General features: G+C 40.0%; 2 protein-coding genes across 3 annotated transcripts in view; one reads left to right on the forward strand and one right to left on the reverse strand.

Moving 5' to 3' along the window:
* The first annotated feature begins 72 nt into the window (after positions 1 to 72).
* NT5DC3 (5'-nucleotidase domain containing 3) lies at positions 73 to 23,594 on the forward strand. Its single transcript, XM_031589736.2, has 14 exons — positions 73 to 300; positions 3,687 to 3,871; positions 7,851 to 7,925; positions 8,423 to 8,478; positions 12,708 to 12,798; positions 14,084 to 14,221; positions 15,717 to 15,777; positions 16,012 to 16,114; positions 16,248 to 16,349; positions 17,343 to 17,424; positions 17,780 to 17,866; positions 19,282 to 19,422; positions 19,757 to 19,821; positions 20,513 to 23,594. The coding sequence occupies exons 1-14, from the start codon at positions 111 to 113 to the stop codon at positions 20,772 to 20,774; spliced, it is 1,638 nt and encodes a 545-aa protein (XP_031445596.2). The 5' UTR covers positions 73 to 110; the 3' UTR covers positions 20,775 to 23,594.
* Positions 23,595 to 23,662: 68 nt separating this feature from the next.
* STAB2 (stabilin 2) overlaps positions 23,663 to 25,530 on the reverse strand; it is a 77,936-nt gene continuing 76,068 nt past the window's right edge. For both annotated transcript variants that reach the window (XM_090143702.1, XM_031589737.2), the window contains one exon: positions 23,663 to 24,972. In XM_090143702.1, the coding sequence (XP_089999828.1) occupies positions 24,922 to 24,972 (51 nt within the window). In that variant the 3' untranslated portion in view covers positions 23,663 to 24,921. The remainder of the gene's footprint in view (positions 24,973 to 25,530) is intronic.

A 25,530-nucleotide genomic window follows, 5' to 3' on the forward strand; every position in this document is an offset into this window, starting at 1 on the left:
CACTACCTGCCGCCGGGTCGGGCCTGCCTCCCGCCTCGGCACGGCCCCGGGGCGGAGCCCGAGGAAGTGACTTCAGCCGGCGGCGGCGGCGCACCGCTGGCTTGCGGATCATGGCTGTGATGGCGCGATCCGCGCTGGCGGTGGGGCGGGCGGGCTGCGGACGGCGGGGCCGCGGCCTGCCCGCTGTCGTCGCCGCTCCGTATTGCACCGTAGCCCCGCAGCGGGAGCGGCGGCTGCCGCCCGCTGATATGAGGAGCTACTTGTGGTCGCGTTACAAGGAGGCCAAGCGCGTTACCAAGGGTGAGCGGGGCACGGGGCGGGGGGCACTCCGAGCCGAAGCGACCGAAAGCCGGCGGCTGGGCCGGTGGTGAGCCGGCATCTGTCTTGCCGGGGTGTGCGCTCCGAGTAGGGCTGCTGCTGGCCGGGGTGCTGTGTGCCTGAAAGCGGCTTCAGGAAGGGAATCTGGCAGCGTGAGGTGCCCGCTGCGGTGGGCTTGTCTCACGGAGAAGATGTGACGATGAGAAGTTTTAGCTGAGCTTTCTTCATCTTGCCTGGAGCTCCATTCAAAGCACCGTGAAGTAACGTGCTAATGCTGTGTCGGTGACGCCAGGCGGTTGTTTGGAGTGTGAGGATGAGTGTAAGGAAGCCCTGTCCTGCTGGGCAGAAAGTTAGGGCTGTGGAAATGCCTCAGTTCCACGGAAATGCAGGGAATTCTGTGCCCGTGTGTTGGTGTCCTGCCCTAGGACTCACTGCTTGGTTGCTGTCTGGCAGGCTGTAGAAGTCGTCGTACAAATGCAAAATTGGGTAGCGAGGCACTGCACAGGGGAGTTGTGGGTGCCCCATCACTGCCGGCACTCAAGGCCAGGTTGGATGGGGCCCTGGGCAGCCTGAGCTGCTGGGGAGCAGCCTTGCTCATAGCAGGGGTTGGAACTGAGTGGTCTTTAAGGTTCCTTCCTACTCGAACCATTCTATGATTCCTTGAAATATAGTTTGCTCCCATCCTTGTTTGGATGCTTAGTGTGATGGAGCTGCTTGGATATTACTAAGAGGTAGGTTGTTTCAGTGCTGTCAAGCAAGAAAGCAGTGCTCATCTGAATATTGCCATAGTCTTGCATGTTTTGCCTCTTGCAGAAGGGAAATAAACAAAATTTGTAACATAAGACAACCTGAGAATCCTGAGCCATGAGCTCTGGTGATGGCTTTTGTCTGGGTGCAAATAAAGTGGGCAGCATTGCAGCGGTGAAATAAGACCAGTGCTGCAGATGTCTGAAAGGTACTGTAGGCTTGGGACAGTGGGATGAGGGAGCAAAAGAGGAGAGAGATTGCTTTTTATTTTTAGTCTTTCTTTTTTTTTTTTTCCTTTCCTGCTTTTGGAGTTATCTTTATTCCCCAATCCACACCCTGTAATACTTTAGAACTGAGGTCAGAGTGTAGGGCAGCATTAAGGGAAGGGGAAGGTGCTGGATGGGTATGGGTCAGTGGCAGGGGAGGCAAGTGCTTTTAGAGTCAGTCAGAATACTTTGTTACTGCCTGAATAGCCAAATGGCTTCAGGTATCTGCCATTTTTGTTTCATTGGGATGCTAAGATGACTAACCTGTCCTGACTTTGTTGATCCAAGTTCTATAGGTTCTGTCTGCTAGCTGGAATATCCAATAGCTAGCTGTTCATGATGTCATTTTTCAAGCAGCTGCTGGTTAATGTGTGGTGTTTGTTTTTTTTTGGTTTTTTTTTTTTGGTTTGTGTGAAATATCTGCTTGAAATGTGTTGTCTCACCAGGCTCCACAGTTGGTGTTTGGAAAAAGTACAACATCCGTTCCTACGTTATAGTTTAAATAACATCCCTTCGGAAGTTCACTTAAAACTCAAGTTAGGACTTCAAGGAATTAAATGATTCGTGACCTCTTTGATAGAATAAGAGTGTTTGTTTTAATAGTAGCGTGTCAAATTGCACTTGGTTTTGTATTTTTTTTTCCTCATCTCAACTGAGCATGAGAATTATCTACTGTATTTTCATGAGAGATGACCGGAGGCAGGAGGAGGTAATGTTTTGGTTGAGGCTTATTTTGTTACATCTCCCCAGTGATTGTTTATGAAGGATGTAGCTTTGCACATCAGCTTCAGCATGGCAAACTCCTGCTATCCTACTGAGTGAATGAGATGCAGCACTGCATAGGAAACTTGGAAGGAAACCTGGTAAAACTGCTGTTCTCAGTGAATAGCAGGTGTGTGTGTCTGAATGGGTTCAGATTACTGGAATATCGGCCATCTCTAAATTCCTTGTAGCACTTGCCTGTTAGCTGTGCAGCGAGCTAACACATTGCTTTTATGAAAGAAATGCTCTTTCCCTTCCTGTGAGTTGGTCAGATTTTTCAAAAAGAAGAATGATGTCTCTAAAAGATCTGCAGTAGCCATGCCTGCCTGTCTCATTGCTTTGGTTTCCTCTCGTGGTGGAGCATGTAGTCTGCGTGTCCTCAGAGCTGGAGTCCCTCCTTCTACACCTATATGTAGAAAATAACCAGGCATGTTTCCTTCAAAGTCACCCTTCCAAGTGCAGCTTTATGACGAAAACTTGCTTTTTTCCCCCACTAGTAGCAAAGGCTGGATTATAAAGTTAGCATACAGGAATGAGATAACAACCTCCTGAAGCTGTTCTTCCATGGTTTTAAAGAAAAAATAAATGAAGAAATACAAACATCTTTAATGATGACTGTGGTGTTGGCCTTAGAGTTATGGCTCGGTGTAAAGGGTCTCCTTTCTCAGTTTGCTTCTCAAGTAAATATCAAGAGAAATGTGCCCTTAAAATTTGAAGCAATTTATCAAATATGTGTGAAGAGAATAAGCAGAGTGTTTTCAGTTTCTGGCTTGCTGGAAGGTAAGCATGCATTGCTATGCTTATTAAGCTGTTTTAAGAAAGTGTGGCAAACACTTAAACTATGCATATATAGAATCATAGAATCATTGATGTTAGAAAAGACCTTTAAGATTAGCTAATCCAACCACCATCCCATCCCCACCATGCCCACTGACACATCCCTCAGTGCCACATCCACCCGGTTCTGGAACACCTACCTCCAGAGATGGTGATTCCACCACCTCCCTGGGCAGCCTGTGCTACTGCAGCACCACTTCTCTCAAGAAGAAATTGTTCCTAACATCCAACCTACACATCCGTATGGATAGAAATGGAGTAAAATGGTAGCCTTGATATGGTCAAGCAAAAATTTTAACAACATCTGGTTAAAACAGTGGTAGTTCTGCTTTTGGGGCAGAGCCTGGACCAAATAATGAGAGAAGACAAAGCTCTCAGAATAACAGTGATAACAACCCTTCACTCCTCAAACTCCACCGTGAATTTTCAATGGAATTATTAAAGAAAAATGAATTAATGGAGTTAGCAAAAACATTGTGTATTGATTCTGGGGTTCTGTGTTAAGCACAATCTGGAAACACATCTTCTGTTTCAGTTGATCTGTTTGAGGAAAGCCTTCAAGTAAAAACGTTGAGTCAATGACAAAGTAGGGATAGCATATTCAATAACATCATTTTGCTGAGGGCTAGATGATATATTAATGTGAATCAGTTTAGTAGATTTTGTTTTCATTTATCTATATTTAGAAGTTGCTAATGGTTTTCTTACCGAAACTGTGAGGCTGTTACAACTTTTTTCCCTCTCCTCTGTTTGCAGAATTAGTTCCTTCAATTATGAGTAACATGCTGAACCCGGATGCTATTTTTTCAAACAATGAAATGAGCCTGTCAGATATTGAAATTTATGGCTTTGATTATGACTACACATTGGTCTTTTATTCTAAGCATCTGCACACTTTGATCTTCAATGCTGCGCGAGATCTTCTTATTAATGAACATAGGGTAAGTAAAATAATTGGGATTGCAATAGTTTTATGATTGAAGAGTGTAATGGGTCATTTCTAGTTGAGGGAGGTATAACTCATCTTCTCATGCTTCAGCCCTGGCTTGGCTCCTTTGTAACATGTTTCATACAACAGCTAATATACAAACCACAGAAGTCCTGATTTATTCTCAGCTGCAGTTTTGAGCAGAGCACAATCTGGCAGCAGTCAGGGAACATTTTGTTTTCTTCTTTGTTGTTTTTTTTTTTTTTTTTTTTGTTTGTTTGTTTTTAATTATTTTTATTTTTCACTTGGTGATAGCAGTAGCTTTTTTTTTTTTTTAAACCTGATTGTCAGTTATTGGAGTCACCCCAAAATATAAGAAACTTCCAAGTTATTTTCATTGTTTTATGCACTTCTGTGAGTGCAGCGATGAATTTCCATGCAGAATATTTTCAGCCTGTCTTCTTATGAGGTCTGTGATTGTGCTGTGTGCCTTTCTATGCTTTCAGCCTTTCAGCCCAGTTACCTAAAGGGACAGTGTGTGCAGGGGCACTGTAACCAGAGCTTGGATGTGAGAGACCCGAATAAGTGCTCAGCTCAGTGGTCCCCTAAGAGGGAGTGTGTATCTGCTGCTATCAAGTGGTGCATTTGTATCTGTTGCCTGTCAACATCCAGGCAGCTTAGGGGTGGGTTGGGCATGGGAGATGCTGTTGTATGTCAGGAAGCAAGGAAGGAGATACAGATAGGTTGCAGGGAAAACTGAAGGTATTGGAGGGAAAAGGTCTAAAGCAAGTGTGGACTGGAGGAAGCATAAATAACTGCAGTAGGAATTGCAGGAAAATAAAAGGAAGAAATCTACAGGCTAAATTAATAAAACTGCATGTATATTTTATACAAACTAAGCTTGAAAGTAGAATAACACCATCCATTCATGTTTCAATCCAAAGGTTAGGAGCTATATATAAGTAATCTATAAATATCTCTGCAAGAACAAACAAAACTTCACGGGCACTACAAGCATACACAATTTGATCCCCCTAAAATTTTGGCATGCTTTGGTAGCAATTTCTGTGGAATGAATAAATATGCTTTAGTAAAGTGACTTGGTTCTTGAAAGGGCCTTTACAGTAGCAGTAAGGGGACAATAAAAACATTACTCAGTTTTTATTATTGGATTGGATTCAGATAGTAAAGTTATTACTGTTTGTTGTTTCAGTAAGAATCTCTTATGCTGTTGTAAGTGAAGCTCCAATTACTTTCTGAGACAGCTTATTGAAATGTATAATCATAGAATCATAGAATGGCCTGGGTTGAAAAGGACCACAAAGATCATCTAGTTTCAAACCCCCTGCTATGTGCAGGGTTGCCAGCCACCAGACCAGGCTGCCCAGAACCACATCCACATAATCATTTGGAGTTTGAGGGACAGCACTTTTTGTTAATACCAATTCCTTAATGATTTTCTCAATATTATCTGGAAATTTTTCCTAATGTTAACATTGTCGATTATGACTATGAGATTGTGATAACAATAACATAGAAGATGACCAATTTTGGTCATGGCAATGTAAGGTAATTACTCAAAAATTGCAAAATACGTGGCAGGAGATATGGAATTTTCAAGTGCTCGAAAGAATAAATATGAATTTAATGCTCATCTCATGGTTGGCAGCAAGTGTGGAATGTAAGCTCTTGTTCTTGGGTTTGTGTATTCCCCAATGTATGGGCCTTGTGCCACCTTTTTTAGACTGCTGTTTAGTCCATATAATATGTATTACCACTACCAAAAGTGGTGGTGAAGGGATAAGCAAACAGTGCTATTTTTATCATTATTTTGTTTGGCTTGTGAAGAGACTTTAATTTGTGTGCCAGGTTGGGCTTAGTCTTTTGCTTGCTTGTACTGGCACATGTGCAAAAGACAGCCTTCTGTCAGAATAAATTGAAGTAGTAAAGTCAAGCAGGCAGAAACTTTAAAAAGTCAAGTTTCCTTGCTTATTCTTGGTGTGGCCACTTTAGGCACGTGCAGTACACTGTAGTCTTTAACTGATCACAGTCCATATCCTCTCCTGTGTTTTTTTTCCCCTTCTCTTGTTTTGCTTCATGTTTCCTGGCCGGTTCTGCACATCTTCAGAAACAGTCTTTAGGCTTTCAATTCTTTTTTGAAATCAGTGTTCTCTGGAACCAATAGTAGGGATGGCAGTTGAGAAACTAAGAGAAGGATTGTGCTCATACCAAGCACAGGACTGTTTTCTTTAATTATAGGTGCCTATCTGCAGCAGCTGAAGAGCAAGTGCGCTTCCGCACAGATTAAAATTTTGTTGAAAAAATTGGGATTTTACTGCTTTAAAAATAGCTTGCGCCTCTATTGAGGGTGCACAACTTATGCTTTTTTTCCCCCTCAGGCTTGTAAGCCAGCTGTATTATGTATGGAGGCTGTGTAGAGAAGTGGAAGGTGAGCCTGAGGTGCATCAAGTTCTGTGAGGTCTATAGTGTGTGAAAAGGAAACGAAGAATCGCCTTTCAGGTGGTTAATCAAAGGAATGAGTTTTTTCAAGCATTGGAAGGAATGACTGAAACATTTTACCTTTTGAAAACAGAAGGACATAACCCCTAGCTTAAGGCACTTGCCTGACATGTAATTTTTTCATGCTTTTTCTATGTTTAAATTATGATAAAATCACAATCAACTGAAAATGGGCCATTTTGATAGGTGGTATATTCTACCTATGCTCTTTATAAACAACTGGAGGGAAGAATGCATGATACAGAACCTAACTATTCCGCATTAAAAAAAAAAAGTGAGCGTATGTGAAAGTGCTCCCTCCAGGCTACTGATAATAATTGTTTTCCCATCTATGCTGTAGATAAGGAAGAGATGAGGAAACTTAGTAAAAATGGATGAGTACTGCTTATTTTTTTATCAGTACGTGGTTTTCTGGAAAAGCAAGTCTGTATCTACAGTGAAGCAACCTCCGGGAGTAATACAGTTGGCTCACTGTGATGCTCTTCTAAAGTGACTCATTTGGATGGTGTTGAACACCATCCTTGCTTTGGGATCTGATCTGTGATGTCGCCTGAGAGGTACTGGCTCCACAGATGCAAGTCTGGTGTTAATGCTATCGATGTTCAGGTGTATCTTTTTTAAGATGTAGCATGGTGAATGTTTGGAGAAGGTGATTTTAAGTCTTTGTTGAATTGCACTGTTCTATTAAACCACTGACTGGGTGCAAAGTGTCTATGGGCCTGGCATGTCAAGCTGATCAGCAGCTGTGTCTGGTAGTACCACATGCTATGTGAAATTCCTGGGGTCTGCACTCTTACCAACTTTGCTTTTTTGAAGTCCCCTGCAAGTGAAAAGGCATAACTAATGGTAGCTGTACTCTTAGAGCCTTGTAGTCTTAAGAGCCAGCAAACATTTTAGGAAGTCTGACATTATTGTATACTCCAATCCTATGCCTGGGAAGAATAGTGCCATAGTTTGAAGTTGCTGATCTCAAATGTCTTCAGAAATTTTTGTTAGGATGAGATTGAGCATCTTGAATTTATAGACTGAGCTGTCTTCAGTTTGTCCTGCCAGAGTTCAGGAAGCACCTGGACTACACTCTCAGATGTATGGTCTCATTTCTAATTTTTGGGGTGTCCTGTGTGGACTGAGGGGTTGGACTTAATGTTCCTTATAAGTCCCTTCCAGCTCGAGGTATTCTGTGTTTCTAAGCTTATTTTGTGGGAAAAATTCAGCAGTTCAAATTTTAATTTAGTTTATTTTCATGGCTGCATCTATTAAAATCTCTTTGATGGGAAGACTGTTGTTCACAGTTAGTTAAAAGGTGGTGTGTGTATGTTCCTGTGAGTCTCATCAACTTATTTAAAAGCACATCTAATGGCTAGTAGGAATGAGAAGCAGATAAACCATAGGCTTCTCAAATTATGCAGAAACAGTTTTTAGATTTTCTTCTTAAAATACTTTAAAATCAATTTTATTTTCTCTTCTCTTAGTATCCTGCAGAAATAAGGAAGTATGACTATGATCCGAATTTTGCAATAAGAGGACTTCATTATGATGTGCACCGGGTATGTATAAGTATCTTTGTTAAGAGTTGCATAGTGTTGAAAACCTAGCCAAAGAAAACGAATGAGTCTCTGAAGTCTTCTAATCTCTCATTCTCTGTTGTGTAAGGATTTTGTTAAATGTTTTCCTTTTGTTATGTGCTTGATTTTTTTTTCTTTTTTTTTATCTTATGTAAAAAGTGTTCTGAGTGTTTTGTGGGGGGAAGAGTATAGAAGAATTAAGTATGCTACTGTTATTAGAATTTATACTTCTTCATGACTAAGTTCAGGACACTGGTGACTTTTGCAGGCCCTAGGTTGAAATCATTAATAAAGTATTTTGAAATCATTGATAAAGTATTTTGGAAGCAATAACAGTGGTTAGAGGGAAGGTGCTCAGTTGGTCTGGAACCAGAATGGTTACAGATAAAATTGTTCTCTTTTTTTTTTTTTTTTTTTTTTAAAGAGTTCCATTTCAGATAGTTGACATGCCGTTAATGTTGACTTTTTTTTCTTGCAAGGCGTTATTAATGAAGATCGATGCTTTTCATTATATACAGCTAGGAACAGTGTACAGGTAGGTAAAATTATTGCCTGTATTAATAAGAAACCAAGTATACTCTTGTTTTTGAATCTTGTAGTTGCCTTTATTAATGCGTGCCTTGACCCCTGTCGGGAGCAGTGCACTGAAAAAGCACAGGCATGAATGAGTTCTGCAGTCATACTGGAGGGGGCTTCTTTGTACCTCTGTGTATATACACAGACACTAGCACATGTTTACTAGCTCAGTACAGTACAGCTAATTTTTGCAGCCCAAAGCCTGGTGATGCTGCCAAGCTGGTTGGTCACATAGTGCTGACTCACTTTGTTTCCGGCTGTTAAATTGTGCTGAAAGACATCTAAAAATACACTGACTTCTCCACTGGTGCTTTCAATGTAAACAATTGCTGCAGGGTGCCTGTTAGCATGTCTTTAGCGTGGCTGCAGATACGCTTGAAAGGTCTTGCTGTATTTGCACAGAGCTTTCAAGTTTAGACGCATCGTTCTGCAAGTGTGATGTAGTCAAAGCACAACCTCTTTGTGTCCACACAGTGTGACACACACAGTGACGCTCAGCGAGTGTGCTGAGTTCAAGTCCCATTGGCAGTCTCTGTGCTGTGCTTTCTTGCGTAGCACAGTCTTAGTGTAAGTGATTTTTGCTATGAGAGTCTTTAGCACTGATGAAGCAGCATGCACTTGATTAATGTGAATGCCACACTTAATGCCCTACTTTTATCAACAAGCCTGGGTATGTTTCTTAATTTCACTGGACAAAAAGTTTTCCTTTGGGACCAGAAGACAATGCAGCCATAAGGTGATTTATTATGAGGGCTAGTGTGTAAGTGTGTATGGTTGTGTGAAATGATGGTGCACTCGTCACTTGTTTTGCTAGCTGGACAGATAGGTACACAACTCCTTCATAAAAAGGAAACAAGATGTCATGGTCCAGCATTAGGCTGATAATGACAATGTAGTGGCTATGTAAAGCTGCCAAACAGTCTGTGTTCTGTATGCATCATCACTGAACTCGTAATGCAGCTTCACACCATTTGCTTGTGACCTGTTCATGCTGTATATTTCAACAGTTGACACCTGTGGCTGTTTCTTTTTTCTAAGCCCACATTAGCTATATCAGCCTAGAGCCAGCACATAATGGCTGATAAAGAAGATTCCAAAGAGATGTTGAGATTTCTTGAAGAGTTAATGTGTTGCCTTTCACACCCAAAGCAATTCTGGACAGAATCTGGTGGCCATTTATGATGGAGTGATGGCATCGGTGGACAAGGGAAAGGTGACTGATGTCATTTACCTGGACTTGAGCAAGGCCTTTGACATGGTCCCCCACCACATCCTTATCTCCAAACTGGAGGGATGTGGATTTGATGGGTGGACCACTCGATGGATAAGAAACTGGTTGAAAGGCCACAGACAGACGGTGGTCATCCATGGCTCCATGTCCAGGTGGAGGCTGGTAACGAGTGATGTCCCCCAGGGGTCTGTCCTGGGACCGGTGCTCTTTAACATCTTTATCAGTGACATTGATGACGGAATTGAGTGCACCCTCAGTAAGTTTGCTGAATGGTGCGGTCGACACGGTTGAAGGACGGGATGCCATTCAGAGGGACTTCGAGAGGCTAGAAAGGTGGGCCCAGGTGAACCTGATGCGGTTCAACACGGCAAAGTGCAGAGTTTTGCACTTGGGCCGGAGGAATCCCAAGCATCCCTACAGACTGGAAGGAGCGGTCCTTGAGAGCAGCCCTGTAGAGAAGGACCTGGGGGTCCTGATAGATGAAAAACTTAATATGAGCCAGCAGTGTGCCCTTGTGGCTCGGAAGGCAAATGGTATCCTGGGCTCCATCAGAAGAGGGGTGGCCAGCAGGGACAGAGAGGTGATTGTCCCCCTCTACTCTGCTCTTGTGAGGCCCCATCTGGAATACTGTGTCCAGGTCTGGAGCCCCCAGTACAAGAAAGACAGGGAGCTGTTGGAGAGGGTCCAGAGGAGAGCCACCAGGATGATCAGGGGATTGGAGCACCTCCCCTATGAGGACAGGCTGAAGGAGCTGGGTTTGTTCAGCCTGGAGAAAAGAAGGCTGTGGGGTGACCTCATTGCAGCTTTTCAGTACCTAAAGGGAGCCTACAAAGAGGAGGGGAATCAACTCTTTGAAAGGGTGAGTGACAGCAGGACAAGGGGAAATGGTTTTAAGTTGAGGGAGGGGAGATTTAGGTTGGACATCAGGGGGAAATTCTTTACAGAGAGAATGGTGAGGTACTGGAACAGACTGCCCAGAGAGGTTGTGGATGCCCCGTCCCTGGAGGTGTTCAAGGCCAAATTGGATGGGGCCCTGGGCAGTCTGGTCTAGCATTAGGTGGGATGATTGGTGGCCCTGCATGTGGCAGGGGGGTTGGAGATTCATGATCCTTGAGGTCCCTTCCAACCCTGGCAATTCTGTGATTCTGTGAGTCGTCGTGAGAGTGAGTGAAAACTATCATTTCACTCATATACTTTCTTAGTTTTAAAATAAGATCACCTTTCTCTTATGTACCAGCATAGATAGACAGCAAATGACAGCAAAGCTCTGTAGTTCTTTAGCTTTAACCTTGTATGTGCTCTGTGTATTTGTTGGCCAATTATACTGCTGAAAATAATAGGATTTGCCCAAGTGTGAGACCTTGCACTGAGAGCTTCTAAGCAATTCTGGTACTGTTTTAATAATGCCCATTTTCAAGGGCAGCAATGGAAGCACTATTTTAGATGAGCTATGATGCTTTTAATACTATGTTTTGAGTGGAATAAAATAAACTTAGTAATACAGCTACACTGTGAATTTTGTCAAGACTATGGATTTTTTTTTAGAAAAACTGATGTATTGCTTTACCAAAAGTCTTTTCTCCTCTCTGGATTTTGCAAATGTTTGTCTTCTCTCTTGATTTGTACTTAAATAGTTCCTTTTTTAAAAAAGTGCTTTTCTTAGCAGTACTTAAGTACTATTTGGCATAGCTGTCTGCAGAGTAGAACCTGAGTCAATCTGGTTAGTATTGCTTGGTGTACATTTAACAATTTTGTTGCATTTCTTTCTGTTTCTTGATGTGGAGTAGATGACACTGAATACCTTTTTAATATATATATATATATATATATATATATATATATATATATATATATTGTAATATAGATAACTGCTTTGCTCTTGTACAATACTAACTTGAATGCTGTAGTTTTACCAGCAGTAGCACGGAGCTATATGTAAGTCAATGTAGCGTTGAAAAGAGCAGTATGGGAGCTGGTTGACATGGACCTCTGATACCACAGCAGCTTATATGTCATGCCCTTCTTCTGCAAGCCTAATATGAACTCTAATAGTGGCAACACTGGCTTATTCAGTTGTTTAAACACTTTGGGGTGAGACCAAGTAAAGGAGTCACTGAAATCAACTATCTTGCTTACAAGGCTGCAGGAGAAAAAACAAAATAACCCACTAACATAAGTAGACTTGGTGTAAAGGACCAAATGATCTGACTTCTGTGTTCTTCAGTTTTAAGCAAAGCCTCCCTGTCCTCCCCCTCTACTTACATGTCTTCTGATGAGGATTATTGTATTTATTCAGTGTTTTAGGTGCTTCAGCACAAGATATTTGACACTATAAATAATTAAAAACAACAGAAATACTAACCCAATCCCAAAATGTGGAACCATTAGTATTTTAGTCTAGTTGACAGAGAAACTCTGGTGATATGTCTTTTTTCTGTTTGTTATTGTGCTTTGGTATTGTAATAACTTGTCAAAAATCCTTCAAGTAATTTTAAATTTTGGGAAACTAAACTGTTGATACAGCTTGAACTCTTACTTAGGGATTGTGTGTGTTCTTTCCTTCAATCTTCAAGGTCATAATGTAGAATAGTCTGGTTTACACACTATCACATCATCAGTGCTTTAAGAAACAAAAGCAGAGTGAGGAACTACTTTAAGAAGTTGGAAGCTTTAACTACTTTCTACAAACCCTTGAGGCAGAGTTTCAATGGCAATAATTAGCCTTTTTTTCTCTTAAGAAAGTAGGAGACTTAAATTTGAAATGCCTTTGGCATGCTTCAGCTGTTAAAGTGTTACTACTTCTGTAAGGAGAGATGCTGTTTTTACGTAGACTAATGTGTTCCTATGACATTGGTATTTCAGTAAGCTCCAGATTTAAGTGCTAATCTGATAGATTTTTTAATCAGTAATTACTTCAGAATTTTAGTGTGACTTTTGAACCTTTTGTTATTCTCCAGAGGCCTCAGTGTTGTCCCAGATGAAGAAGTCATTGCAATGTATGATGGCTCCCATGTTCCCTTGGAACAAATGAGTGACTTTTATGGAAAGGTAAAAAATACTAACTGCTGCTGTTTACAAATGGAATTTTTTTTTTTTTAATGGAGTGGTGTAGGGTTTGCATTTTGTTTTTGTTCCTACTGTTATATTTTCTTCAATAACTGGTTGACTTATAGCGTTAGATAAGAAGTTTTTTCTCTGATGTGACAAATACCCATTTTCTACTGCTTGCATTAATTTCTTTTTACTGTTCCCTTGCCCAGTCATACGTATAGAAGTAGAATATTGAAAAGTCAAGTGACTTACTCAGTTGCACAGCAAGTCTGATAAAGGCTGGGAAGCGAACCATGTCTGATGCCTTACCTTCAACTTAAAATTCCCATGTAGTTCTCACTTATGGTTTTTGGAGCAGCTGTACCAGTTCTGAATATCAGCCTGGAACTCCTTATAGGGTACCTTGGTCTTCAGTGCTATTTTTCTGTTGATCTTGAAAAGGAGGGTGACAGGACAAACTTAGACACAATTGTTCCCTTTGAACATCAGGAAACACTTTTTCTCTTTTTAGTGTGAGTGTGACTAAGCACTGTTACGTGTTGCCCAGATAGATTACGGAGTTACTTCCTTGGACATCTTCCTAAGTCTCTTAGCTGTGGTCTTGGGCAACCTGCTGTAGCTGTCCCTGCTTGGGCAGAGGGTTGGACCAGGTGGCCTCCAGAGATCCATTCTAGCTTCAACTATTCTACAGTTTTGACCAGTGTGCTGTTTTGAAGAAAGATACCTGGTTGTTTTACCCTCTTAAATATTTATTCCTGTACAGTGAGATCCTCTACTTAAATGAAAATTAACTATAGTTACAACTTTTGTGGAGTGGATGTCTGTTCTTACACTAATAATTGTAGATACAGCATTTTATCTCTTTTCAGGAAGGCAAATTGTTTTGCAGTCCTAGTTAAGATTGTATCAAAAAACAAACAAAAAACCACATTCCCTTCTCCTCTGCCCCATAACAGTACTGCTTGCTTTTAGAATTGTAGACATCCAACAAAGAGGTCTCTAAATACTTCTTTTGACTTAGCTGTGAACGCTCTTTTATGTGCTCCTGAGATAAAATATTGTTCTTAAAACAATGGTTCTTCATGGTAGATTTTCAGAATAAAGACAATGCTTTCATCAGTTACTTTATTGAAAGTCTATTTATTCAAAAAGAATCCTAATACAGTGAGAAGAGTGATAGCAAAGGCTGAGTATTTGCAATTAATCTGAATTTTTGCTATTAATGGAAGTGTTCCAATTTGAGAATCATTATCTGACCATTTTTCTTTTTTTTCATTTGTAGAGCTCACAAGGAAATACAATGAAGCAATTCATGGATATATTTTCCTTGCCGGAGATGACACTCCTTTCTTGTGTGAATGAATATTTTCTGAAAAACAACATAGACTATGAGCCTGTTCATCTGTACAAAGATGTCAAGGTACTAACTTTGAAGATTTAGGTAAAGCTATACATTTGTGTGTCTTGTCTGTGAGCATCTCACAAAGCTCATCCTGCTGCATTAATTCCAGTGAAATACCTCAACTCTAGATTTTGTATAGAATAGGTATTGCTATAAGACTATAAACTTCAGCACAATGATAGTAAGCCTTGAGGGGAAAAAAAAAAACAAACAGTAATTTGGCAATTTGTTTTAAAAGTCATGTTCTATGGTAGTTATTTTTTCTATAGCTTTGTGGGGTGGCTAAGAGGAAAGTGAAGAAGCTCTCATATGTCAGTAAAGCTTCTTTTGCTTGTTGTTGAAGGTATACTTTTCTTGCTAGCAGGAATTGTAAGAAGCTATGGGGAAATCCATGGGAAGTCTATCTGTGCTGCCTCTGTATGTTTATTAGCATGTGATAATTTTTTGTCTCTTGCTTTTGGCATATCTCTTCTTGCCTGTTTACCTCTTTTCCTCCTCCAAAGAAGTATGGTAATAATGATTAGAACAACTTGACTGTCTTGATTCCTGAAGATGTACCCTACAGGGAAGATAAAGTTGTGTTCTGAACACTTAAGAATAGAAAAGGCCACTCCCAACTTGATGTCTTTTGACTATGTGATCTTGTTATCCAAACTCTTCTTGTAGCCTCTTCTTGAGGCCTCTTCTGTGTAATTAAGTGTATGTGATAGGCCTGAATGTTATACTTTTAACTTCTCCAATGGAGGAGTTCCTTCTATCTCCTCCTAATTTTTCCTCCTGCCTGCAGTTACGTAGTCAGAAAGCTAGTTTTGGTGGCTTCTGCTGAAACATTTGTAGAAACTTCCATACATTTAGCTGTTCAGCATTACCAGCTTCTTTGAAGCTGCCTAAGTGACTTCTTAAAGAATTTGTGGGCTATACATAGTGTAAGTGCCAATATGGCAGTGTCACTGTCCTAAACAAAGCATTCTGGTGCAGAGCCAGCTCAGAAGAGATGCCAAATAAATGCCCTCAGAGCTCCTTTTGGTCCTTTGCTTAAAGATTTAGCTTCTTTTGCCTGTTCAGTTGTGTGGCTTGTTTTTTCTTTCTTTTTTTTTTTTAATCAGCGCATTAGGGAGTGATGATAATTTAAAGCCTGAATTACAGCTTCCCTTTGCCCAAGGAAAGGAATGTGTTTTGCTTCACAGGACATCAGAAGGCTGTGATTGATGCCTTGGCTTCTGCATAGAGTTTTCACCCCAACTCCCCCCACCTTCCTTACCCTTCTGAGCTCTCTGTCACAGTTGTTACAAGCCCATTTCATATTTCCTGAAAGTATGAAGGCATTTTCTAGAAGAACAGGCTTACTTTGTCTAGTGGTGGTGTATGTGTAATGAATACCACGTGGCATTTCTGTGAAGCTGAAAAGGTAATTCAGGGAATGCAATTGTTATAAAAGCAAATTATTACTATGCTGTTTTTCATACTTGAAAAGCTCTTTCAGTTCTTCAATGCTCTGTTGATTTCCTGACAGGATTCAATCAGGGATGTCCACATCAAAGGAATAATGTATAGAGCAATTGAAGCAGATATTGGTAAGTACTAATGACATCATCTGTCAAGGCTTTTTTTCCACTAATAAGGAAACCAGAATGATCAATACATTATTTAAGATTGCAATTTCTAAATTTTAAAGCTTGAATGAGATGTTACCACTTATCTTGAGTGCCTCTATTAAGTATAGCCTCACACTTGGAACCCTTGGTTGAACACAGAAAACTGTTCTCTTGAGAAACTTGAGATTAACATTTTTTCATTAATCCTCACAGAGAAATATATCTGTTATGCTGAACAAACTCGTGCAGTATTAGCTAAGCTGGCTGATCATGGCAAGAAGATGTTTCTTATCACAAACAGTCCCAGCAGCTTTGTGTAAGTGAAGTCATTTTCTGTTCAGCTATCAATTTATAAAAGATGGGGAGAGTGAGATTGAGTGTAATTTATCACATTGCTCTAATGTTGCACTTCTGTTACTTGGCTGTTAATAACCCTCTGCCCTTTTTAGGGACAAAGGCATGAGGTTCATAGTTGGCAAGGACTGGAGGGATCTCTTTGATGTGGTCATTGTGCAGGCTGATAAGCCAAACTTCTTCAATGATAAGCGAAGGTGGGTATTTAGTAAAGACAGTTTCAAGCAGTTTGTTCAGTATAAGGCTATAAAGCATGTTATGTAGTATTTTGACTTGGGTATGATGTAAAATGAAGTAGTATTTCATGAAATCCTGCTTTAAGGTCATTACAAAATACAGGAGCACCCTTTTTTGATGTCCAAATATTACCATTTCTTATCTGAGAAAGTTCCAGTAGCTAATAGAGGTCTAATCTCCTGGACTGAGTTAGCCACAGAGGCTGTTTTTAACACCTTAACGTGTAGTTTGGTTAGATGTTCCTCTAAACTTGAGAGCTGTTGGTAAATTTAAGAAGTTACACTCAATCTGGAAATGTTTTTATTGCTTGTGGTTTTGTTTAGTTACATATAGTATTTAAAGGCAGGCTGGCTGACAGCTGTAATATTTGGGCTGCTTATTCACTTAAGTTAATGCATTTGTAATGTGTAAGCACTTCTGACACTTGAAAAAGACCTATTCCTTTATATGTACTTACAACTTTAAAAATAGTTCAAGAGATAGAAATGGGATTTTTTTCTCCATTGCTCCGTTTTCCATTTAATTTCAAAGCCAATATTGCTGGCCCTCTAGCCTTTAGTTCAGTGCTGCCTTCCTCAGTTATTCAGTTGTACAAAGTGAGATACTGGGCAAGTTTTTAAATATTTTCATTCTTTTTTTTTTGCATTCTTTCTTTAATGACAAATCATTGACACTTTCCTCCCCTCTGTCTGGGGAGGCTGATTCCCTGCCTTAGTTCAACAGTTGTTCTTAAACTCTTATAGATGTCATCAGCATACTGCATAGAAACATTCACCTGGCTAAAGCTGAAGTTTTACAGCTTTGCTTTTCCTCTTGCAAAGTATTCAATTGCTATAAAGCGCATTTTCCTTTTGAAAGATGAGTATTTTTCATACCAGAATACTTGTAGAAATCTTGTAGGAATTCTATCACACTTCTCAACAGTGTAACAAATGTGTATAATTCTATTCTAGACCATTTCGGAAGGTGAATGAAAGGGGTGTGTTGCTTTGGGACAAAATCCACAAACTGCAGAAAGGCCAGATCTACAAACAGGTACACTTTCAGTGACTTCCCACACTTTCACTTCAGATTTAATACCAACTTCCTAGAGTCCCAAATGTCTTCAGCTATCACAAAGACTTGGAAATGGTTTTTAAGGTTATATTAATAATTTAAATAGTTTGAATTGATTGTTGGTATTGTATCCATGCTGTTTACTTGCCTCTTAAAGTGCATATGAAAAGTAAAAATATTACTGAAATGGCATGTGAAATTTGGGATTCATAATCCATAAACTGAGGGTAAGACTCTTGATATAGGAATATTTTTAAGTGCATACTAAATTCCTTTCTCTTGCCTGTGACAGTGCAAGTTGCATGCTGTCACAATGTCTGTGTTGTTTCTGTAGGGCAACTTGTACGAGTTTCTGAAGCTGACTGGTTGGAGGGGCTCTAAGGTGCTCTACTTTGGTGACCACATCTACAGTGACTTGGCAGTAAGTAGATTGCTCTCATGAAACAGGATGAAGGCTGAGTCTGTTTGTACTCTTTTCTTCTTCCACAGTTATTCAGTAGTATGCTCTTTAATGAGAAGTTTCTGAATACATCAAAATCTGAGTTGGTAGTAAGCCATTTTGCTTTTCTTTCATTAAAGAAAATTGGTGCCATGGAAGGCTGATCATGCTTTTCACCTGACTTGTAGCATTTAACTTGCTTACAGCCCAGGGATTCATAGAATGGCTTGGTTTGGAAGGGACCCCAAGGATCATTGAGTTCCAACCCTTCTGCCACAGGCAGGGCTACCAACCTCCATATCTAATACTAGACCAGGCTGCCCAGGGCCCCATCCAACCTGGTCTTGAATACCTCCAGGGCCGGGGCATCCACAACCTCTCTGGCCAGCCTGTTCCAGCACCTCACCACTCTATCTGTGAAGAAATTCTCCCCGACATCCAATCTAGACCTTCTTTCTTCTAGCTGAAACCCATTCCCCGTTGTCCTACCACTAAGGGGGATGGAGTTTGTACTCATGATCCAGATACTGATTGTGTCGGATGTAGTAGAAAGTAAACATGGACATCCCAATGTACAGAATGTAGTTGATCTGGATGACGCTTGCTACCAAGTATAATAAGAACTGAATGAACTTCTATCTTGAATGATAGGTGGCAATTCTTCTGTTACTAATGGTAAACTGACATTCTTCCCAAGATCTGTGAGGTTTGCAGACCTGTTCTCCAGGTGTCTTCTTACTACCTTCTTACTACCTTACCAGCAAATATACTGCTTGCTGTCACATCAAAATAAGTTACCACCACTTAACTCTTCTGTAATTGATTACATATAAATACCTTTGCAAATGTGAGTACCAGCAATCTGGTGATAACATGTTTCAGCAGCAGATGTAAATATTTTTGCCCCAGTCTGTTTTTAAATAGAAAAGTAAGCCTGATTGTTTCAGAGGGCTCAGAGTAAAAGGAAGGAAGAAGGCTGGTGTGCTCTGGTGTGCTCCTTTTTCCATTGTGCCAAGTAGCAGTTGTCTCATGTTGCAATCACTAGGAGAAACTTGAATAGCTGGAAACATAGTTTCCCCTAGCTTCCAACAGCAACAGAGATCTCATCTGTAAGAAGAATTTCCTGCTGTTTCCTTCAAACCTAATGAATTAGTTTTATATGCAGCTACTCGTGTGTTCTTTCTGAAAATGTGGGATTTGGAACATACTCTAAAATTAAAACCTATTGCATATTGGCACAATTAGGTTCTGCAGTTTAATATGTGCTTATGCAGAAGAAGCAATTAATTTATGTTAATACCCTTTGAAATAAAGAATGCTCAAATTCTTCAGTGTTTAAGTAGATGTGAGTGTTATTTTTTCTTCTAATTGCATCTTTAATTCTTCTTGGTAAATAGGATTTGACCCTGAAGCATGGCTGGCGCACTGGTGCGATTATCCCAGAATTACGATCAGAGATTAAAATCATGAATACAGAGAAGTACATTCAAACCATGACCTGGCTGCAAACTCTGACAGGATTACTGGAACACATGCAGGTTTGTTCTGTGTGTGTGTAATCAGTTCTGTATAGCTGAAGGGATCCAGCCAAGTTTCTAAATGCTGGATATTAATGTTGTAAGTACCTTCTGTCTCACTGAAGTTTCGCAGTTCAACCACAGATAAATGTAGTTACTTGCAACGAGAAGAGTTTTCTCATAATCTTAATACCTCTTTCCACTGGTTGCTCTGAATTGATTCCTGCTTTCAGTTGATTAAAACATGCTAACTTCTCTATAGTGATCTCGGAAGCATTGCTCTTGTCCTATTAGGTGTATTAATGGACAGGTTCATTGATGAAGGTATCCTTTGTTACCTATCATCACATTTCAGGTTCACCGTGATCCTGATTCACAAATGATTTTAGAAGAATGGAAGAAGGAAAGAAAGGAGATGAGGTAAGAAAGAAGAGTTAAACTATGTGTAGTATTCTTCATGGTAGCAAAATTGATGGGATGTTTTGCACAGGTTTATCTAGGATTTGAAAGTAAATGAAATAGGAGTAAAGCTTGCTGGAGACCATTAAATGCATTTTCAAATGAACTCCTGTTAAGTTTTTTGTGTATGTTAAACTAAATTTTATTTTGTAGTCTTTTATCTCTGGGATAAATAGATGCCATTAGGATTTAGATAAAGGCTTATTTCACTACCTCTAGGATAGCTTGAGATGCTATCTTTCTGAAGAAGTAACTTCCCACTGTGTTTAGTGGGACAAGTATGAATCATAGAATATTCTGAGTTGAAAGGAACCCACAAGGATAGAATCCAACTCCTGGCTCTACACAGGACCACCCAAAAATCAGACCGTGTGTCTGAAAGCACTGCCCAAATGCTTCTGGAACTCCAGCAAGCTCTGTATCAGAGCTGTTCTTTTCACTACTGTGGTGACAGTTTCTGGGCCATGTATGTGCAAGAGATGCAGACACTTCTTACTGTGTGCATTTAAGTGGCTTGAAGCAAAATGGCGAGAGAATAACACGGATGTCAGATTATAGGAATCGCTTGCTTCAGATTCTGGAAACTAGTTGGTATAAAGAGATGTGTGCAAGTGTGTTCCTTTCATTCTTTGTTTTCTCTTTTGGGGGACAGGGAAATGAACAGGAATTTCTTCAATGCACAGTTTGGAAGCTTATTCAGAACAGATGAGAATCCCACTTACTTCCTCAGACGTCTCTCTAGATTTGCAGATATCTACATGGCATCACTGAGTTGTCTCTTGAACTATGAGCCTGATTACACATTTTATCCAAGAAGGACTCCTTTGCAGCACGAACTTCCTGGCTGGTCAGACCAGCTGTGCACTGGTACATTCAGAATACCCTTCCTACAAGAGACAGTTCAGGTCAAATAAGCACTTGCCTTGTTCTCTCTAAAATGGGCTAATTTGTTTTTTTGTTTTGTTGGTTTTTTTTTGAATTTTTTGTATTTTAAGTCACTTAAATCATTACCTTGATTTAGATGTAATTCATACTTGTTCTCATAAGCATTGTACTTATTTTCTCTCCTCTTGCTCAGAGATGCGAAACCTGTTCTTACGCACAGAGGTTATGCTGGACTGCTGAAATAATTGTGGGCTGGGTGGGAGGAAAGGCTGACATTCAAGGGTGGTTGCCTTTATTTGTTGATTTGAAACTTGGATCTGCAGGTACGTGACTTAGAGATCTCTCAGATCTGTAGCTGCAGTCTGCAACAGCCTTGACACTCAAAAGCATGAATCCAGTATTAGTAATGCAGTGATACGCAGTTACCGGTTTATGGTGAGATTTAGAGAGATGGTGTAAGCATTTTAACTGTGTTGCTGTAGCCAGCATGTTACCTGTAACTGATGTAACTGGTATGCTGTGTGTGTGCATCTCTGCTGCACTGTGATGGCTGCCATACAGGCGTGCTCAGGTGGATGGGCTCTTTTCCTGCCTGTACATCTGTGCTTGGCTGTACATGGACCTGAAAAGACAAAGCCTGACAGCAATGGGAAGCTTGGGCTGCTTCAGCTTCCTTCTGTTTGTTTTTAGACATGTTTCTTAGTTTTTAAACAAACTAAATTATCCACTCTGTGATAATAAAGCCATTTCAGGAGGTCTAACTGGATGCATTTGAAAGTGGAAGTGGAATTCCATCAGACTTCAGATTGATCCAAAATGCTGCTTTTTACATTTCTAAGTGTCTTACAGTGGCATACAACGCAGTCTAGGAGCTCCCTTGGAGAGAATGTGTTTCACATAGCCTTCAGTAACGGGCGTCTGCATTCAATAGTACATACGCACAATGGGTAAATTAGTTGGGGGGGGTGGAGAAGTATATAAAGAAAGAAAAAGAAATCCAGAGTTAACTGGTGGCATTTTTTTTAGCTGAAACCCCCAAAGCTGAACTGAGGGTGATGGACAATTTGTATCAAGTGAAACAGTTTTGACTGTGCAGGTGAGAAGTTTTATTGAATTACTAAAATTGGAAGGAAGGCATGAACACAAACTTTGGGTGGCATAAATGTTCCAAAGATTTGAGCTGAAAATCTCTATTTTGCACAAGGAAAACATCTGTTGATGTGTTTCCTCAAACAGGCACTTTATAGAACTGCTATATGGTTGTTTTTAAATTGGGATGCTTTCTTTTCTCTGCATCCAAAAGAAAGCTTTCTTTTTTTCTATTTTGTTTTCTTAAGTGGTGCTTCCTGCTCCAGCCATCTTAGAAAACATATAAGTGATTTAATGGCTTTCAAATTTTGATTAAAGTTTCTTTTGTTAAAAGCATGACAATTAACAAAATACAAATAGTTTGGTATCTTTCATTTTAGGATATCATTTGTTTTGTATTGTGACTGTCAGGTAGACAAACTTTTGGTGACCAAAAGTTTTCCTGTTTGTTTTTAACTGTTCTTATGTATACGGATCTGTACTGAATTCAAGGTGTGATATCTTGAATGTTTTTTAAAAGCATATTTGCAAAGTAATGAATGTGTTTTAATCTAGCGTGCACAATTTCATATGCAGTTTTCCTGTATGCTTGAAATCAGTCTGAAAGCCTGGAGATGTGCTTGTGGGTTTTCTGTTCGTGGTTTTCTTGTGCTCCTGTTTCAAACTTGACATGCAATATTCCTGAAGTGTGTGTTTAAACAGATGAGTGTACCTGAAATGAGGGAGCTCATCTGACAGTCCTGCTGTTCTGGGGAAAGAGAAAAGATGATTTTGCAGAGTTAGTTAGGCATTATCAGGACAGGTGTTAGTGGGGCTGTTCAAGAGATTTAGCAGAATTTGATACTACAAGCTGTTCTGTGAGCTGAGCTCTGGGGCTGGAAGTTTGCCTTGGGTTCCTCATCGTCATGCTCAGCTAGAAGTGAACTTGGTGTTACTCTATGTGGCACCTTTCTTGTTCCAGAGATCTCAGTGCACTGTTTAAAATAAAACAAAAAAAGTATGTGCTTCATCTTGCTACCAGCAATTAATAGTACTGTTACTCAGTTCTTTATTACTGAATTTAATAATGCTTTGGTTATAGCTCTGATGTTGATTCCTTGGAATCTGGCCAGGAGTCAGTTTGTTTGCCCAGTTTTCCCATGATACCCAGGAGCAGTTGGATGATGTTAGCCACGCACTGCCCATTTTGTTTCAAGACAGTTGTCTCCTCTCTTAGAAATCCATCCAATGTCTGTACAAAGCTACCTGACAACAGCTAGCTGAAATAAACCTTGTTTATATTGCATGACTTCTTGAAATAAACAGCACTGCATGACAAAAAAAAAAATAATTATGGGAGAGTTATGTTCTTTAAAACTATATACAATTTGAATATAAGTGGGAGTCCTAAAATGGAGTATTTATTTTTCACTGCTAGAATGTTAGTCTTTTAAAAATGTCTTGCATTTTTATGATTTCAGTGAACTGGAGCTGTATACCTCTGTGTTCTCTGCATTATTTATTTGAACCCTTCATTACTGACTTTGAGATTTTTGAGTGCATTGAAAGGGCAATGTCTGTTTCTATCTGTTTGGGGAGTATGGTTTGTTGGAACACTGAAGTAAGAATAATTTTTTTTTCTGTTCTATCAAAAACTCAAAGAGAATCAATAGTCTGGTAAAAGAAGAGTTTAATAAATTGTGGAAACATTTTATGATGAAAATACTTAATGATTACTACAAAAATAAATGCTTGAACTTTATCTTCTGGTCCCTATGAGTGTTAATTTTTTTTGGTAATGTGGGAGGAGGAAAGAACATGAATTATATTACTGCTGGGAATTATATTACTACTGGCTAAGGAATACTCCCTTAAATGTGTGTATTTTATGGGTGTGTCTTAATTTTTTTTTTTAATATCTCTGGGGAAGTTCAAGAAGACATTTGTAGGAGCAAGAGCAAATCTGAGGGAAATCAGTCTGTGGCCTTCATTCAGTCATATATTTACACATGAGGTTCCCCTGGCTGTCCTTGATAGTTGTCAATAGCCCTGGCTTATTCTGACAGGAGGTACCCTGGGGATATTCTCAGAGGGAATGGATGTGTCCCTGCAGTGCTGTCTTTCCCTTTGTCCTTCCCATGCGTAGCAAATATGCTGCAGGTGAACATTACTCCTGTTAAGCATCCTCCTTTCCTTGCTGTTTTGTAGTTTGTCAGTCAAACTTTGGATTGATTCACTTGTAACAGTAAGGTGAATATAGCAGCTGCTGTTACAGCATTGGCTGAATGGCAGCATGTGTGAAGAACCAGATGTCTTCTGTCAGACCTGAAGATCTGAATGTGGTTGCAGAGTAGCAAGGTACATCCATCTTTGTTGGCTACTTTATCACAAAAATGACTCAAGTACAAACATGTTTCCATTTTAATACTCTCATGTAGCAACTTTAGCAAGAAGTACAGCTATGCTTAATATTGTCCTTTGTAGAGTGACACAAGATATAAACCAAACTCAGAAAACCTGGAAATGCTGGAGCAGGCAACTGAGGCAGATGTTGCAATTCTTGCAGGAAAGGATACTGACATAAAATAAAATAAAAAACTATGGTTTTTTTTTGTTTTGTTTAAAACTATGGATTTAACACATGTTCTGTTTCACAGCAGCTGGCTGTAGTTGCAACTGACCCGAAACAAAGGCAGAACTGGAATAATAGCAAATTTAATATATTTGCCAACTTATCAGCCTTGTGTGTTTGAGACAATTTAAAATCCTGTACAGAAGAATAAAAGCAGGGAAATAGGAGGTCAGTGAAAGTCCTGTGCTTTTTGTAGAGAAATAAGTGCCTCTTTTCTCTTGGACAGCTGGAGAGTTGAGCCTCACTTTGGCATTTAGCACTCAGAGTAGATATTTCTCAGCCAGTATTTCTGAGGTTGGTAACTTTGCAAATCCTACAGACTGTATGTTAAACAAAGCTGTATCTTATGCTTTGGTTTTTAATTTATAATGAGATTTTATTTCCTGACAGTTGTAGGTGCTATGGTTCTCCTCCCCTCCCCCCAGTAAATGTAAGTAGAAATGTATTCTATAACTGACTAATGCCAAGCTGAGTCTTTAATTCTGATCATAAGGGCCACTCATCACAAGCTGCTGGTCATCTGAATCCTATAAAACAGAAAAGAAAACAAATCAGACTAACATTGTGCGTGTGAAACTCACATTTTTGGAAAATTTATCCACATAGATGGAAGTTTGCAACTGCCATTTTTGCACTGAATAAGCCTTTTTACTGCATGTAGGAAGACTGCTCTGCTCTTTAGTTGTTGTGTATACATGAGTCTTGCTAAATCGGGCCCCTGAGGCTATCCAGATGATTCAGTCTTACCCAGATTTTCCTTCTCTTGTTTCCCACCTGCTTCTCAGACACTGTACAGAGTGCTAGCATGACACAGCTGCATTTGCAGCAAAGAGAAGGGAAGACAAAACTGTAAAGCTTTTAAATTTGTATAGAAATGACACAGCACCATTTGAAGTCCAGTTTAGTTTGGCTCTCTTTGAAAGCAGCTGCAGCCTTGCTAGTCATTACTTAGAATTGTAGAATCACTAGGGCTGCAAAAGACCTCCAAGATGATCTTGACTCAACCCCACCATGCCCACCGACCACATCCCTCAGAACCACATCAACACGGTTCTGGAACACCTCCAGGGATGGTGACCCCACCA

Source organism: Phasianus colchicus, chromosome 1 (genome assembly GCF_987193195.1).
Source record: "Phasianus colchicus chromosome 1, bPhaCol1.hap1.1, whole genome shotgun sequence".
Classification (NCBI taxonomy): Eukaryota; Metazoa; Chordata; class Aves; order Galliformes; family Phasianidae; genus Phasianus; species Phasianus colchicus.